This window comes from Leucoraja erinacea, chromosome 23 (genome assembly GCF_028641065.1).
Source record: "Leucoraja erinacea ecotype New England chromosome 23, Leri_hhj_1, whole genome shotgun sequence".
Taxonomy (NCBI): domain Eukaryota; kingdom Metazoa; phylum Chordata; class Chondrichthyes; order Rajiformes; family Rajidae; genus Leucoraja; species Leucoraja erinaceus.
Genome location: NC_073399.1, coordinates 17,944,466 through 17,963,432, shown reverse-complemented (window position 1 = coordinate 17,963,432; position 18,967 = coordinate 17,944,466). Strand labels below are relative to the sequence as shown.

The 18,967-nt window shown below is 39.1% G+C and overlaps 1 protein-coding gene across 2 annotated transcripts in view; it reads right to left on the bottom strand.

The window, feature by feature from the left end:
• Positions 1 to 2,889: 2,889 nt before the first annotated feature.
• Positions 2,890 to 18,967, bottom strand: part of slc38a10 (solute carrier family 38 member 10) — a 107,783-nt gene continuing 91,705 nt past the window's right edge. The window contains exons 13-17 of one of the 2 annotated variants that reach the window (XM_055653981.1): positions 16,428 to 16,502; positions 16,035 to 16,283; positions 12,332 to 12,460; positions 8,736 to 8,903; positions 2,890 to 7,020 (exon numbers count right to left, since the gene is read on the bottom strand). In XM_055653981.1, the coding sequence (XP_055509956.1) occupies positions 5,843 to 7,020; positions 8,736 to 8,903; positions 12,332 to 12,460; positions 16,035 to 16,283; positions 16,428 to 16,502 (1,799 nt within the window). In that variant the 3' untranslated portion in view covers positions 2,890 to 5,842. Of the gene's footprint in view, positions 7,021 to 8,735; positions 8,904 to 12,331; positions 12,461 to 16,034; positions 16,503 to 18,967 lie in introns of both variants that reach the window. The other variant, XM_055653980.1, reaches the window with a different exon arrangement.

Genomic DNA, 18,967 nt, shown 5'->3' with positions numbered 1-18,967 from the left:
ATCAGGATACGAGTTCAAAAGGTTCAAGGAGAATCATGCAAAAGGACCAGTGGAATAGAGATAATTGGTTGGACAAGGCACCGTATGCTTCAAGGGTAGGTTTAAGGCAAGGGAAAAACATTAATGAGCCAAGGTCTAGTGCGATTGAGATCAGACTGGGTCGGGAGAGAAAATGTAAATCTCTTCTGTATAGATTTTTTTAAGCGCATTAAGAGCCAAATGTTTTCAAGTTTTCAAGCTCAGAAGCACATGGTACCTCAGAGAAAGCATAATTATTTAAAAACAAAGCAGGCAAAAAAAACGTTTAATTTTCAACCCACCCTCCGACACACACACACACACACACACAATTAATTGATTTTTTTTTAGCATTGGTGCCATCATGTCTGTGGATAGGCTAATACTCAGTGAGAATACCAAATATTCCAATGCAAGGCAAAGGATTGGTGAGCACAGTATCAGGCTAGGGTGCCACTGTGAAGACAAAGTGTACTCATCTCAATACGAGCCACATAATCATGCTTTAGATTTGACAAAATGTACTTCTCTTAAAACAAAATAAGTGGCTGTTGTAACCAGGTCCACAATGTGATTGTGCAAAATCTGCATTGTGCTAATGGAAGTTTTTAAATTACAATTTTGATCATTCCATGTTACAACAATTCCATATTTAGTGCTGTTCGAGAACCTGATATTTAACCCAAAGGGATTATATTTCCATTAAAAAAAAATACTGTTATCATTATACATCACTACATCAAGTTCAACAACTATATATATAACCTTTTTTTCAAAGCTGCCCTGTCTTAGCTTTAAAGCTTTAGAAAGGGCTTTTATTTTTCTACTGCAGCTTGGAGAATAACCTTGTTCTCAGAGATGAAAGGAACTCAATGACTTCTTTACTCAGATCTTTAATTCTACCCAGCAATGAGCTTTAGTCTCTAAATATTATTTTCCTGCAGTAATAAATATTACTTCTGTTTTCAATTTGCACATTTGCCCAAGGAGGTTAAAACAATTTGCACTGGTTTTGGATATACATTTGACATTTCTGTCATCTCAACAGCACAGCTGAAAGACAATCCTGTGACTCTCATGTTTCTGCAGCAGGCAGATTCTGTCATGGAGAAGCCCAGCAGGGCCGGTTCTGACGTGTTTTGGAACTTCTCGATCTCCGCAACATTCCACGTGATCCCACTTCTGACACCATGTGCAAAGTACTTGATACAGAGTCATTATATATCATACAAGTACTTTAATTTGCATACATACAGAGACCATCGAGATGAATACTGTAGTCTCCGAATTGCAAATTAAAAACCAAAAAACACAACATGGCTGCCCGCATGCACGAGGTGGCAATGGTGTGGGAAATCTGACATGGATTATGGATCAGGTCATCAGCAGCAAAACCAGACAGGGATCAAATCAGCAATACTGTTTGATCTACACTAATATAGAAAAGGTTTTCCTAGGCTTTTATATTGCCTATGGTTCTGGAGGTGCTGTCAGAATGGTACAAGCAGGTAACTTTAATGTGTATATGAAAACCAACCAAACTTGGCTTTTTTTCTTAACCTTCATGTTGGGAATCCCCTCACAGGACAAATGGAGGTTTCAGACCCAGGCATAGCTTCACAATGACAGATTTTCCCCGTACAGAGGAACCCCATCATGAGTAGGAACTGCAGATGCTGGTTTAAACTGAGGATAGACAAAATGTTGGACCAACTCAGCGGGACAGGCAGAATCTCAGGAGAGACGAAATCGGTGATGTTTTGGATCGAAAGCTTTCTAGGGAACCCCATCATGATTGGGCTGGTGATTATATTAAAAAATTAAGCTTTGGCATATGTCACTCACTCATCATGGGCTCAGTTGGGGCCACTGAAATATTAAGCATTGTTGCCCTGAGTCGCTGAATACTAGTTCTCTTCACAATCACTAGCTACTGCTTACTCAACCTGACCCACACATTCTCTACCTGAGATGTGAATGTTGTCATTGTAATTTGTGCAGGACAAAGATGGTAAAACTACATGATGCAATATTACAATTCTATATGTGTAGGTTCATAGAATTTGACACTATTTTCTGAACTTTACAATTAAAACTTGTATCCATGGAACAAGTTTGGAATGAAAACAACCAATATTTATATTTATACCAACCTAAATTCACATTTTCCTATCTGTTGATATTGTTCTCCAAGATTTGTTTCTAACAATTCACTAGCAAATTGCCAAAATTAACAATCTAATTGTAAAACAGTTAATTTAATTTACAATTTAATTGAAAGACAATTTAATACAGCGCGGGAACAGACTCTTCGGCCCAATAAGTCCGTGCAGAACAGCGATTATACACTATATATTATACACCAGCACTATCCTACACACCGGGGACAATTTTATTTTTAAAACTTATTTTTTAATTTTACAATTAAGTTGTAAAGTTTAGTAATTTGCTATAGAATTGCTAGAAACAAATCTAGGAGAACAATATCAGCACAGATAGGAAAATGTAATTGTTATAAATATCTTGAATATAAATATGTTGACAGAGAAATGAAGTTTTAAGTCCCACTTACCCGATTTTTTCGGCGACTTGCCGGCACCCATCATAGTGGAGCAGGTGGCTGAGAATTTTCTAAATGTTGAAAATCATTGGGTGACGCCTGTTTGGTGGCGAGTAGTCGCCCAAAGAGTCGTACCTTTTTCTGGTCGTCGCTGGATTTTCAACGTTTTGAAAACTTTCGGCCACCTGCTGCGACTATGACGGGTGCCAGCAAGTCGCCAAAAAAAAACGCGTAAGTGGGACAGGCTCTTTACTAACTGTACAGTTAGTTGCAACTTTTGCAGGAACAACAGTAAATACAACTCAACACCATGGTTTGTTAATCGCACTTTATTGATAAGCCAACCATTTTACATTATAACAATGCATCTGCATGTTCCATTTCCTTCTCCATCTGTAGTTAATATTAATTTGGAATGTTATCTTGGACTTGTATCAGTGCTGTTTTCTAACTTTAAATTGACAATGATTTAGTTCCACTTCACTTTCAGCCAGTCTCATTTTGTTGGATTCTGTACTTAATCGTAATCCATCCCTCATTTCAAATGTGAAGGGTAACTTTCAAAGGGTAATCCTGAATTTACTGAGCAACAGCACTTCAAACATTAGCAAAAATGATAATCAGATTTCACATAAGATTTGACCACAAGTATTGGGGAAATATTTAAATACAGCACATAAGTTACTCAATGTACAAAATCTGGATTGGATGAAAATGTCGCAATGAAAGATAACATTTAAATAACTTCCAAGAGGAATGTGAAACCTTCACTTTCATCTCAACTTTACAAAACTCAGATGCAGTAACACACAGGAAAATTGATCCAACGTTTTAAAGCTTTTCTACCAGATCAGTGTTTGCCATCATTTTGTTTCATTACAGGCAGCATTTAGATGATAACAGATCTATTAAGGTAGAAAGTATGATAAACAGCAAGATTTTAAAAATTGTTACATTTGGAAATTGGATTCAAATATATCCAGCAAGAAATATGAGCTTATTAAAAGCTACAAGAAGCAGTATGGTTTTCACTCCCTTTGTGATTGTTCATTGACTAACAACACTTCGAGAGAAGGCACCAGGTGGAACGCAGGCACTTATCTACAAGAAATAATGAACTCAGATGGCAGGACAATAAACATTTCCCCTCGTTTTCCAACGGGGAGCTGCAGAAACAGTAAGCCAAGGTCTGTGTATAGACCATCTATCCTCTTTGTTCAGACGTTGCACAATGTATTTTTTTTATATATGCACAAGTAAACTAACTGGTATCATACTATTTGTATGAAGGTAACACAAGTTCTACAGTTTTGTAATATTGATAAAGAATACAGAAATGCATGCATCAATTTAAATCGCATCAAAAATGAAAAATAGCAGTAGTTGTTGGGACATTGATGATTTTGATTCCTTGTAGCATTGGTAATGAACAGATGTCAATGAAAATAAATGAATGAGTAATAAATATTTTCCAAGAAATATTTACGCAATTATATTTGTAATTTAGTGACCGGCTGGAAAGTTGACATTGGAAGATTTTTGTGGCTTAAAAATACATTCAAAAATAATCACTATATTTAGGCCACATTACTCCAGAGAATTATAAATAGCCTACTTCTCTGCCCTGAATAGTTTCCATAAATAAAACTGATATTCTAAAATGATTCGGAAATTAAAAATTGCCTATTCTGAACTTTGCCTAGAATCTATTGTATCATATGCTTTATTTACAAGTGTGCCGAGTTTATATAACTTTGAACATAGGACATTTCTGATTTACTGTAAATATCAAACAAAACAAAGATCTGTGAAAAGTCTCTACAAGGAAGCAAGTTTGTGTTAGTGCCAGCATGGTATTTTTTGAAGTCCGCCTAATTAAATACAAGCAATTTCAAGGAGTTGTATTCCTGTGGATTATATCTGAAAACGCGAGTATTTTATTTTTAATACATTTATCTCCCTGCTCTATAAGAAAAAAGAAACTTGGAATCAGCTATCTTTAAGGCATTTCTATACACATTATGTTCCAATAGTGACTGACTCGTGAAATGATACTGTTGCAATTGAAAATAGGAGATACAAGTGAAGTCATGTGTACAGAGTGAATTGAGAAACTAATGGTTAAACTCTTGATAAGTTTGGCAGCCAGACAACAATTACATAATGATTACATTTTAAAAAGTTAATTCTTCATGAAAAGTATTTTTTATATAAATAATGCATTATTCGGAAATCTATTCTGGATTATTGATCTAAAATATACATTTCAATTTTCTGGGCATAACAGCTGACATACTTTTTTAAAAATAAGGTACATCGTGCAAGAATTAAATAAATGGTCACAATTAAATATTGCACCTTCTGCCCAACAAATGACATAATTCAAAGCACTCTGGTAGAAAGAACTCTTAAAATAATATATTTTTAGAATGCAAACATTATGTTAAGGTAACCATTCAATGCACATTGGATTAATGTAGAATTGAACACATTTAAGGAATAAAATGTGATCTGATTTAGTTTAGCAGGAAACGGATAGGTGTCAAATCAAATACAGGTACTGACATTTCAGCCATAATAAAGTTCGTATCGTAGAGTTTGGATGACAATTTTCTCGTGCACACGTGTAAAAAAAATAGGCGTTAATTGCAAAAATCTTTGTATTATTAAAATATACAATCAACTGCCCTAATGAATACCCATTTAGAAATATCCCATAAGAAAAGCTAGCTGTTTTCATTGATGCATGTTGTCCCTGAGAGGAAATTGAAGATACTAGTTGATGGGTAGTCGCATTTCTAAGGTTTGAAAATGGCCTCCATACAATCAATGGTACATTTAGCCGTCACAATCCCAACGGGTTGCAGAGTTTATTTTTATTCATTCTTGGTAGTTTCTAGTAATAGATGCACAACAGGGCTGAATTTGTATGCAATTCAGATGTTTCTTTCAGAATTTCTTGATCATCCAATATCAGCTTGTACATGGAATATATCAAGTGACCCAGAGACAGTCATTTAGTAACCTCCTTGGTGCACCGTTGATTTATTTATCAGGTAACTAAATTCCAATAACTTCTTCTGGATTACTTAAAAAATATTTTCAAAGTCCTATCGATTTGTTGCAAGTGGTCTTCATTCACACAATGCAATGCAGAGGAGACACTGCAAAAGCTGCACATGGCGCACAAAGGAATCCTAGGACCAACCGAGAAATATTTTATTTGAACCTCAAAAAACCTCTGGAAAATGGACTAGATCGGACTCATGTATCGGCTTCATTACTGGTCACTTGCTTCATCTTTCGGCTTTGAACTATCTGGAATGATCCTCCTGCCACCTGTTTAAGCTGGCTCTCCAGTGCACTTCGGAGGTCGTTGGTTTTGAAGTTTGGCACTGGATCAAGGTTGATGATTAGTTTATCTCCATCATCCTGGAGATTTTCATCCACTTGGTCCTTTAAGTCTCTCTTTTTTCTACGCAGATCCCCACCTCCATCAACTTTCAGGTCTTTGTACGGTTCACCGTTTTTCTGGTCTGGAATCTTCTCCTTGTGTTGTGGCACAATGTTTGGGTCTGGCCCCAGATGGTCATCTGAAACTTTTTTATGACTTTTCAATGAATCGTCTGCAACGTTTCTGTTGTCAAATTCCTGTGCTCTGCTGTCGAGATCAGCCTCTGGATTTCTTTGAATTTGTGGATTCACTGGCCCTTCGATTTTATCCATCCCGTCCTCCCTTCCTTCAAATACCTCCTTAGCTCCAGCTCTCACTTTGTCAATCTTATCACCCTCGGGTTTTTCTATTAAAGGATTGCGCTCGATTTTCAATTCAAAATCATGAATTTCATTTTTTGACTTTGCTTCAACATTGAGACTTTCAAACAACTTTGGATCATTGGCCACAATATCTGGCATTTTCAGATTTCCAATCCCAGCTTCAGCCTCTTTTCTTTGAACTCTCAGCCCATTATCCAAGGGAACGTTTGGATGTTTAAATCCACGTTCTTGGCCAGGTCCTGCTTCATGTATACCAATTTGTTGCGATATCTTTGGAACCTCAGCATCATTCTGTAGCATCACCTTTCCACCATCTTTGCTTTTCAAGAGATGTTCTGGAGCCCCAACGTTTTGGTCAAGTTCTTTAAATCCATCTTTCAGCTGAGGGGCCACCTTGCGAACATCAGCATCTCGTTTAGAATCATGAACGTGATCCTGATTTTCGAGGGCACTTCGCTGAGCTTTGTGCAAAACATTTTTATGTTCCGCATTATCCTTTTTGTGATCGGCTGCAGGCAGACCTTGATCAAATTTAAAAGAATCACCCTGCAAATTAGCATTGATTACATGAGGCATCTCTGCCTTCTGCCCATTCACAGCCTCAACATTTTTTATTTGATCTTCATTTCCTTGACCTATTTTTTCTTTCACAGGATACTCATTGTCTACAGAAATACAAAAAAGATAAAAAGAGATACAAGATTATTAGAACAGTACAATAAGCAAAGGCATGAAAAATGGTCAAACATTTTATACTCATACTTGGATATTCCCGTTTTGTCCCCCACAACTTTGCACTTAAGCAGGGATCTGCTAAGCTCACTCAACAAACTAAGTATTCAAGGGGATCATTTACAACATAAATTAATTTACCTTTAGATCACTCAACTGCAAATCTCATCCCTAGTTTCTTACAAACAACTTTGTAATGCCCACTTCATTTATCATCTTCATCTTAACAATGGTGCCCTTCAAATCTATTTCTTTCAATAATAACTGAAGCAAAACATCTCTGTGCTGTATGACTATCTCCAGAAGTCTTTCTCTAGCACAACAATTCTTATGAATTGCTGTTTAGTTTTCCTGTGGATTTTTCAATGCCAACAGAGCAAATATTAACTGCAATTTAGCAACTTCTAACAGTTTTAGTTTTCACAGAAGCACGCCAACCCAACTATTTAAATGGAAAATATATTGTTAACAAAAAACATTCATATAAAATGATTAATGTAACAGATTCAACTAGTAGTAAAATATGCAATTTCCAATCCAGAGGTAAGCACCATGTTCAGAACCACTTTGCAGCATTAAAATCCTTTGCCAGTTGCATCACGCCAAATGGAAACTATTGACTAGTTTCAATTAATCTGGTCTCTCATTTGGTCTGCATCAGTGGAGCAGTCAGGCAGCACAGTCGTGCAGCTGGTAGAGCTGCTGCCTCACAACGCCATGGACCCATGTATGATCTTGTCCTCGGATGCTGTCTGTGTGGAGTTTTAATGTTGTCCCTATGACCGCATGGGTTTTCTCTGGGGGCTATGGTTTCCTCCCGCATCCCAAAGGCATGGATTTATGGGTTAGAGTGATACAGTGTGGAAACTGGCCCTTCGGCCCAACTTGCCCACACCAGCCAACATGTCCCAGCTATACTAGCCCCACCTGCCTGCATTTGGTCCATATTCATCCATGTACTTGTCTAACTGTTTCTTAAATGTTGGGATAATCCCTGCCTCAACTACCTCCTCAAGGCAGCTTGTTCCATACACTTTGTGTGAAAAAGTTACCCCTCAGATTCCCGTTAAATCGTTTCGCCTTCACCTTAAACCCAATTGGCCTCTAAATTACTGCTAGTGTATAGGGAGTAGATGCAAAAATGATATAACATAGAACTCGTGTGAATGAGAGAGAGCAATGGTCAGCGTGGACGGTGGGCTTATGGGCCTGTTTCCATGCTGCATCTGTTAACTCTGAATATTAGTAAAAATTATCCAAACTGAAGAATGTTGGATGAATTTACCTCACAGCGTTTAGTTTAGAGATACAGTACGGAAACAGGCCCTTCGGCCTACCGAGTCCATGCCGACCAGCGATCCCCGCACATTAACACTATCCTACATACTAAGGACTATTTACAATTTTACCAAGCCAATTAGCCTATGAACCTGTATGTCTTTGGAGTGTGGGAGGAAATTGGAGCACCCAGAGCAAATGCACGCCGGTCACGGGTAGAATGTACAAACTCCATACAGACAGCACCTGTGGTAAGGATTGAATCCGGGTCTCTGGCGCTGTAAGGCAGCAACTCAACCACTGCGCCATCGTGCTGCCCCAGTGTTAAAGCACTGCCTAACTTTATTCTGTTCTTTGCAATGACTCTTACCCAGCTGTCCTTTGTCCTCATCGTCAGCCTTTTGCTGGTGTATCTCCTTGTGTTGTTCCTGAATGACAGCCAAAAGTTTCTCCTGCTGGTCTAATAGGCGCTTCTGCTGTTCCTGCTGCTCTTTGATCACATTCAGTAAAACTGCATGGTCCAGAAGTTTCTCGTCGCCTGCATTAGAAAAAAAATAAAAAAAATAAAATATTTCTCAGCAAAATCACCCTGCTCTAAACGTTTGACCCACACAACTACAATCTTTGGATTAATTTTAAGAACAAGAGTATCCCTTTCAGTCATTCAGAGCATGACTGGTCAGCAGCTAAACTTCACTTAGACATTTTATGATACCTTTACTAAACAAAAGCTGTCTACCAGCTTGAAACTTCTATTGTTCTGTCTTTTATAGTCTTTCCTGGAGAGATGCTCTAGATTTTCAACAGGTGCAGAGAAATGCTCTCTAATTTCACTCTGAATAGCATAGCACTAAATGGACTAGCTCTATGTTCATAGCCCCATGTTCTTGATTTCTTCCCACCCAAGCCCAGACAAATCTCATTCCTTGCGTCCACCCCATCCATTCATTTTCACATTTTAAACACCTTCACCAGTTCAGTCTTCAATGATCTAAACTCAAGGGACTGTGAGACAAGTTTAAGTAATTTATACTCTTAATTTAGTAATCTAAGCCCCAATATTATTCTCATCTTCCTGGAATTCTCAACAATAAACCTTTCCTGAGACAAGATACTGGGACTTGACCAAAATTCTATACGAAGTGCAAAATCCTCACATATTTAATTTACAGATTACCACAATGGCACTTTTATCAATCAATATTTTTGAGAATTGCAGAGTGGATGGGGGTTCAATAGTGGAGGAAATAAAACAGCACGTTGATGTAAGGGCAACATTTTAATTCAAGGTACATTAAAATAATAAGGATACAATCAAAATTTCAGTTTCCAAAATGTGGTAAGAGGTGTGGTTATGTTTATGAGTCTCCATTTGCACACGAGCTAACTAACTACTGATGTTTGTCCATGAGCTCGAAAGAAATGTCATCCAACCGCTTGTAGTTTTCAATATTTTAAACAGCATAATCAAGTGAGGATCTAAAACCATAAAATAATTTAAAATATGAATTCTGCACCTCGTTCAAATTCTGTTGAGTGCAACTTTCAGACTACAAACTATTGTTTTATTTCTTAATCTGCTAGGAGTTATGAATCATAAAAGGAGACAGTTAGGTACTACATTAATCACCTTTGGGCATTCTGTTTACCGGGCAGGTAGACATCAATAAACTCCAGCATTAAAAAAAGTCACTCTATTTTTGTTTGCAGCAACAAACGAGCTATTTATGATTTTACGAGAGGTTTTATCAGAAGAGGAAAAAAGCTCCATTATTAATTCTATAGAAAGTTGAAAGGTGAATAGGGAGAGGAGGTAGTGATAGGATTAAAGATGATGGAGGTTATGCAGAGGATAAATAGGGGGGGGGAAATATTGTATTTGTATAATAGAACATTTCAAAAACCTTAAAACAATGGTTGTCTAGTCATAAATTTTAATTCTGTTGAGGACATTGTCTCATGAAATGCTTAGAAATAGTTAAAATAGCATCTGTTTAAAAACCAAGAGCTTTATAGCTCAGATAGTTCTGGCAGTCAATATAATGGAAAATCCCAAGAGATTCTACAGGCATATTAAGGTACATTAAGAACAAATGGGTAAGGGAAAGAATAGGCCTATTTTCGATTTTCTGTATGTCGAGCCACAGGCGATGGGCCAGGTGTTAAATGAATACTTCTCATCTGTATTTTCTGAAGAATTGAGTGACACTAGTGATATGTTGGACCATATCTCAAATTCAAAAGAGGTGCCTGTGGTACTGAAGAGTATCAAGGTGGATAAATCCACAGTTTACTATATGTTTGGAAACTGTGGGAAGTTAGAGAAGAAACTGCCTGGACCTTTTCACACAGAGGGCCTATGACCAAGTGGAGGTGATGTTCATTGATAAATCAAGCCAGGGCAGACCTTGCACAGTAAATAGTAGGGTCCTGGAGAGTGTTATGGAGCAGAGCGCCCTAGGAGTACGGGTGCATAGTTCCCTGAAAGTGGCACACTGGTAGACCGGGAGATGAAGATAGATTTTGGCACGTATGCACTCATCGATGTCTATTAAGTACTGGAATATCATTTTATAGCCGAACAAGATTTTGGTAAGACCACATTTGGATAACGCAGGTTCTGGTCACCCTGCTAAAGGAACGATGTCATTAGGCAGGGTGCATTAAAGATTTACTAGCATGTTACCAGACTTGAGTTGTAAGCAGCAGCTGAGCATTTTCACCTGGAGCATAGCAGGTCGAGGGGTGATCTTATAAATGTATACAAAATCATGGGAGGCAATGATAAGGTGAAATGTCAGAGCCTTTTTCCCCCTAGGGTAAAGGAGCCTTGACCAAGATGAGAAGAGAAAGATTTTAGTGACCCAAGGGGCAATTGTTTTGCACCGAGGGTGGTGCATATATGGAACAAGCCAGAGGAAGCTTCAGAGAGGTGTAGATAATAGAACTACTGCCTTACAGCGCCAGAAACCTGGGTTTGATCATGACCTTTGGTGCTGTCTGTGTGGAATATGCACATTCTCCCTGTGACTGCATGGGTTTCTTCCGGGTGCTCCGTTTTTCTCCTACATACCAGACATGTGGGTTTGTAGTTCAATTGGCCTCTAAATTGGGCCTAATGTGTAGGGAGTGGATGGGGAAAGTGGGAATAACATAGAACTAGTATGATCAGGTCAGTGTGGGCCCTGTGGTCCGAAGTTCAATCCACACCACTCTGTATTTATTTATGTTACTATATTCTGTTGCACTGAAGCACAGCAAGAATTTAATTGTCCTATCTGGGACAAATGACAATAAACTCTTTTGAATCTTGAGATGGGTACAATGGCAATTAAATGACATAAATGGAGAGGAAGTGTTTAGAGTGGGTAGACAAAATGCTGGAGTAACAGCGGGACAGGCAGCATCTCTGGAGAGAAGGAATGGGTGATGTTTCGGGTCGAGACCCTTCTTCAGACTGATGTCAGTGGAGTGGGCGGGACAGAGAAAGAATGTAGTCGGAGACAGTAAGACTGGTGGGAGAACTGGGAAGGGGAGGGGATGTGGAGAGAGGGAAAGCAAGGGCTATTTGAAGTTAGGGAAGTCAATGTTCATACCGCTGGGGTGTAAGGCACCCAAGCAAAATATGAGGTGCTGTTCCTCCAATTTGAGCTGGGCCTCACTCTGACAATGGAGGAGGCCGAAGACACAAAGGTCAGATTGGGTATGGGAGGGAGAGTTAAAGTGCTGAACAACCGGGAGATCAGGTCGGTTAAGGCAGACTGAGCGGAGGTGTTCAGCGAAATGACCGCCGAGCATGTGCTTGGTCTCGCTGATGTACAGGAGTGTTTAGCGTGGTTTGTTTCAAATGCAAGCAGATCAGACTTGCTCGATTATATAACCAGGTTAGCATGGACGAGCTAGGCAAAATGACCTGTTTTTGTGGCGTACAACTCCATAACTAGTATATTTCTTGTCATGACTCACCCTCTACTGCTTCTCCATCTTGCTTGCCTTCCACAATTACATTTTGACGGTCCCTCTCATCTCGGATGTGTAGCTGGGACTCTCCAGCAACATCAATCTTTTCCAATGATGGCAAGTCCTTCTTATTGCCTTTACAGGAAGTGATGGGAAGAGAAAAAAATCTTTATAACTAAACTACATGTAAATGCCAAACAATTTAGTTTAAAAAGCAGATAGAATTGCCCACTAGCCAGAATTTCCTTTACCACCTAGCTATTCATAGAAGATGCTGAACTACATCATAGGTGCCAAGACACGGTACTAGAGTAACTAAGTGGTCATGCAGCATCTCTGGAGAAAAAGATGGGTGATATTTTGGGTCGGGTCCCAACCTGAAATGTCACCCATATTTTTTCTCCAGAGATGCTGCCTGACCACTGAGTTACTCCAGCACCATGTCTAGTTTTCATATAAACTAGCATCTCCAGTTCCTTGTTTCTACCATAGGTACAAAGTTACCTTTTGCCAATATAGCAGTTAGTCTGAAGAAGGGTTTCAGCCCGAAACGTTGCCTATTTCCTTCGCTCCATAGATGCTGCTGCACCCGCTGAGTTTCTCCAGCTTTTTTGTGTAGCAGTTATCAACTACCTGGCCAGAAACCATTACAATGAACAATGTATCGTGTGTGCGCAAATGCTAAATTAAAATAAAACTGTTGGAAATCTGAAGCAAAAATAGAAAATGGTGGAAAAATACAGCTGATCAGAGAGCACCTGTGGAAACATTTCAGGTCTACCACCATCGGTCAGACCAACAGCCAATTTATCCAGCATTTCCTGTTTTTGTATGCAAAATGCTATTGTACAGAGAATACGTTCACAACGCCCCATCAAACGTTTGGAAAAATCAGATAGCTGGCATCACCAAGGTGCTGTACTACCAGGCTGCAAAACCTGTTGAAGACTTTGGACATTTAGAAATGTCTCGGATACTCCAACATATTTAATCTTCTAATCATCAAAACTTAGTAAAAATGTAAAGTGAAACTAAAATTCTTGAATATACAAGAACACAAAAACAATTAATTAACTTCAACCAGTTCAAAAAATATTACCCAATAATCCTAGAAAAGAACTGTTCTTCTGCATTGAAAACTGCTGTCCTTTTACCAAATGTAATTTATTTTGGGATAAGTGTGTGGATTCCACAATGCAAAGTGCTGGGGAACTGCCACTAATTTGTGCTCTTTTGCTGGACTCCATGGGGAATCCAAATTAAAATGGCTGGGAAGGAACCACCTTCAGGATTTCAAAGTTCAACTGCAAGTGTCGCACTTTGTTTTGTTCAAGCAGGAAATTGTAATTTCCATAAAAAACTGTCCAAATTATTTTTCCTTCTGTTAGAACGTAGAAACAAGGAACTGCAGATGCTGGTTTATAAAAAAAAGACACAAAAATGCTGGAGCATACATGACAATAAAGAGCCATTACATAAGCAGATCAGGCAGCATCTCTGGAGAACACGGGTAGGTGACATTTCAGGTCAGGTCCCGTCTTCAGTGAAAAGTAATTCAGTCTGAAGGGTCTCAACCCAAAACGTCACCTATTCACGCTCTCTAGAGATGCTGCCTGACCCATTATTACTCCAGCACTCTGTGTCAGTTTTTTAAAATTTGTTGCTAAATTTTTGCAATACTGCTTGATGACACTAGAGGGCAGAAATGTCCTTTATAAATTCAATGCCATTCTGTGCAAATGAAACTAAACCTAATCTGCAAGTTTTAATAGTGCAACACATTGAGCCTGTAGTCTTTAGTTTGTTGTCAATAGACAACAAACCTTCCAATAGATATTAGTGCCCGTCCCGTAGTGAACTCACAAGAGCTAGGTATTGCACTTTGGGTAGTGGCACCAAGTCTTTATACAAAAAGTTGAAATGCACTTAAAATTACAGTGGAAAATGGAAATATAGAAATGTCTTTGGGAAATCTGACCAGTAAATTAATAAAATAAATGAACAACAAACTCAACAGATGACATGATGCAGCTCGACAGGACCTTGGTTAGTTTGCATTTGGAGTATTACGTGCAGATCTGGTGGCCCATTATGGGAAAGATGTAAAGGCTTTAGAGATTGTGCAGAGATAGTTTACGAGAATGCTGCCTGGTCTAGAGGCTTTCAGCTACAGGGGAAGATTGGATAGACATGCATAGTTTCCTCTGGAATGGAGGTTGAGTGGAGACATGGTAAAAGTGTATAAAATTGTGAGGCATAGATGGGGTAGACAGTCAGAACCTTCCCCCCCATGGAAATGCCCAACATTAGAGGGCATAGCTATAGGTGAGAGGGGGAAGGTTTAATGGAGATGTGTGGGACAACATTTTACACGCACGCACACCTGCATGCATGTTAGGGGCTGTGGTGGAGGCAGATACGATAGCAGCGTTTAAGAGGCTGACAGGTGCATGGAAGTGCAGGGTATAGAGGGATCATGTACAGGCAATGAGATTAGTTTAACTCGGCATCATGTTCGGCACAAACATTGAGGGCCGACCAATCTGTTCCTGTGCTGTATAGTTCCATTTTCTATGACAGGCTCAAAAATATTTAAGTAATGTAAAATAATATTTCAGAAGTAACCAGACTGTCATGCATCGTTAAAATGGCAGCAATATTGCTGTCACATCCGTTAACAGATTATTAGTACAGGGGCCAGCTAAATTGTTTACTTCACTTCAGATTCTGCCCTGACCAATTGGGCCTTAAAGGGTGCAGCTTTGCTGATGTTAGCCATGTAGAAAAATAAAATTAAGTCAGCAAATTAAAATACAAAACCATTTTTGTTAACATGCCAACTGATACCAAAACACTTTTGGCCAAAATAAGCATCAGCAGTCATTGAGGAAATGTCCAATTTCTGCAGGAAACAATTAGATGAATGGATTAATTCAATTGAATCATCCAAACAGGAAAACCGAAGCTCAACAAATAGACTGCTGCCTATTTTTTTTTTTTTACATTGCTCAATCTCTCCCAGTTTTTCATAAATTGGTGTTAATATCATGTCCAAAATTCAGACCGTGCAGAATTACTTGCTCGGCAAATAAATAGAGCATGGCAGTGAAGAGAAAGGAGGTGGAAACAGCACAATCTATAGCTAAACCCTACAACTTAAATCTGGAAACACAAGGAACTGCATATGCTTGAATCTTGTGCAAAACACAAAGTACTGGGGGAACTAAGTGGGTCAGGCAGCATTTGGAAAGGGAATGGACACAAAACATTGCCTGTCTATTCCCTCTCCAGTTGCTGCCTCATTCAAAACACTTTGTGTTTTAAATCAATTCTGGAATTGGGTGGACAGGACGAGAGAAGAGAAAGGTCACGTGTAATCAGAAGTCAACTGAAATAGACAAATCAAATGAATATCCTGCTAAAGTAACAGTGCAGATGTTAAACTCTTTTGAATGGGAAGCTCACCACTCAACCATTCCAACTGTATGCAACAAGTTTGCCTGCAAATCTACATGACTTAGAAATGTTCGGTACTTCACAGGAGGGTTGCCAGGAGCAACCCAAAGTAGATCACTTTATCAACCATTCTGCAAATTAACTTGTAATGTACTCTACCACTTCCCTTTACTAGTTACAATTTACACCATCTGCAGGAAATAATACAGCAGCCTGCCAAGGTTTGAGATGAATCTGACCAGATGCAACGTACCATTTTTAAGATCTCTGTTGTTTATGCTTTCTACAATTCCTTCTTGATTATGAATCACTGAGTCATCTTTTCCAGGAATGTTGCCATGTTTATCCATCATTTGTAGATCTACACCTGCTTGAGGGTCTGCAACTCTTGCATTCATTTCCTCTTCCACATTGGCTTGTTGTTCCTTTTGTTCTAGTTTAACTTCTGGAGCATTCCCAGGATTGTTGATCTCATTTCCAATTCTGCCGTCCTCTTCTTTTACTGCAAAATTAATTTTGGCTTCATAGTTTGATTCTTTTACCTCTTTTTTCTTAATATTTATTTTAGCTTCCTGATTTACACCATCTGCCTGCTCAGCTTTCACTATCAGTAGTTTCTTTTCATTTGAATCATCACCATCCATACCTTCATCTACAATAACTTCATCGTGTGGGTTTGGTGGTTCGTGTCGATGAGCCTCGCCGACGGGATGAGCAACCCCTGCAAAGTAAAAAGGACAAAAGCTGGATGCAAACCCAACAAATTTTTCAGAAACCCACACCTGGGATTTTTTTTAAAAATTTACATAGATCTTAGTTGTCACTTCAAACGAAATGTGGGATGTTTTTTCACTTTATTTAGTTTAGTTCAGAGATGTAGCGTGGAAACAGGCCCTTCGGCCCGCCGAGTCTGCATCGATGAGCGATAACCCGTGCACAAGTTCTATCCTACACACTAGAGACAATTTACAGAAGCCAAAAAACTCAAGCGCTCACAAGAAAAATGTACGAATTCCATACAGACAGCACCCGCAGTCAGGATCGAACCCGAGTATCTGGTGCTGTACGGCAGCAACTCTACCGCTGCGCCACTGTGCCGCCCTAAATGCTTCTCATCTAATTACAAATGATGTGTTACAAGAAAGCAGATCAAGGTCTATTTAAGTATTCACATTATGTTTCTGTTTCCTATCATTATTGCCAATGTGGGCTCGAGAAATGCAGTCTAGTTAATTTTAGACTGTATTTTTTTCATGATGGCATACACCATTATGGCTTACTGATATCTCTAAAAAGTTAAACGTCATGATATCATTTTCCGGCCATGTGGTAGTACACATGCTTATTAACCTTGTGTCTCGGCAACTCAGGGTAAATCTTGCCGGCATGGTTGTCTATCTTGCACTGATACTTAGAAACATAGAAAATAGGTGCAGGAGGCCATTCGGCCCTTCGAACCAGCACCGCCATTCATTGTGATCATGGCTGATCGTTCCCTATCAATAACCCGTGCCTGCCTTCTCCCCATATCCCTCGACTCCACTAGCCCCTAGAGCTCTATCTAACTCTCTCTTAAATCCATCCAGTGACTTGGCCTCCACTGCCCTCTGTGGCAGGGAATTCCATAAATTCACAACTCTCTGGGTGAAAACGTTTTTCTCACCTCAGTCTTAAATGACCTACCCTTTATTCTAAGACTGGCCCCTAAGACAGATCCGAAGTACCTTTTCAACTCTTCTGCCATTTCCTTGTTGCCCATAATAATTTCACCAGTGTCTGCCTTCAAGGGACCCACATTTGACGTTGCTACTCTATTTCATTTAACATATCTAAAGAAGCTTTTACTGTCCTTTATATTCCTGGCCAGCTTCCCTTTATACTTCATCTTTTCAGCCCTTATTGCCCGTTTTGTTTCCTTCTGTTGTCCTATGAAAGTTTCCCAATGGCTTCCGGATATTCTTTGCTGTGTTATACATCTTTTGTTTTAGTTTTATTCTATCCCTAACTTCTCTTGTCAGCCACAGTTGCCTCCTACTCCCCTTAGAATCTTTCTTCCTTTTTGGAATGAAATGATCCTGTGTCTTCCGGATGATGCCCAGAAATTCCTGCCATTGCTGTCCCACCGTCATTCCTGCTAGGATCCCTTTCCAGTCTACCTTGGCCAGCTCTCCTCTCATGCCTTCATAGTCCCCTTTGTTCAACTGCATCACTGACACTTCCGATTTAACCTTCTCCTTCTCAAATTGCAGATTAAAACTAATCATATTATGATCACTACCTCCAAGCGGTTCCTTTACCTCGAGTTCTCTTATCAGTTCTGGTTCATTGGACAACACTAAATCCAGAATTGCCTTTTCTCTGGTCGGCTCCATTACAAGCTGCTCTAAGAATCCATCTTGGAGGCATTCTACAAACTCTCTTTCTTGAGGTCCTGAACCAACCTGATTTTCCCAGTCGACCTGCATATTGAAATCCCCCATCACCACAGTGGTATTACTTTTGTTACATGTCAGTTTTAACTCCTGCTGCAACTTACACCCTACATCCAGGCTACTATTTGAAACCAACCGATCCCAAATGGTGCACGATAAATCAGAGGTAAAATAATAGATGGGCTAAACTTTTATCTCCTAAAGTCTTGGTTGCTCTCTACATTCAAATAGAAATATTTTCTGGTTACAAAACACGCAGAAATCACTTCAGGACTTGTGTCTGTGCTTGTTTGCTTCATGAGGTTTACTTTTAATGAGGTATTTTTTAATACTTGAATACGAATAAAAGTTTTTTCTCCATAAAAGGTTAGTTTCTGAATTATGTAGTAAATATTAGTCAAAACGCTTTGGGATATGCAAGACATTCTCTTGCACAAGGTTATAAACTTTCTTCTCAAGTAATCCTAAAGTTGGTCTAATTTTATATTATGAGTGCAATATTGCAATCGCTCCAGAGCATGCAAAGTTTGTCATTTCCCTATATTGAGGAGGAAAGCTGGTGGGGAGTTAAGCTATGCTTTGCAAATTTCCCACGGTTAACCTGTGCAACAGAAAAACAAATATAAAAATTGCCTTACAAAAAAAAAAAGCATAGAAATTATTTCTCCTCCGATGATAAAATAAAGTTTTAGCAATAGACAATAGGTGCAGGAGTAGGCCATTCGGCCCTTTGAGCCAGCACCGCCATTCAATA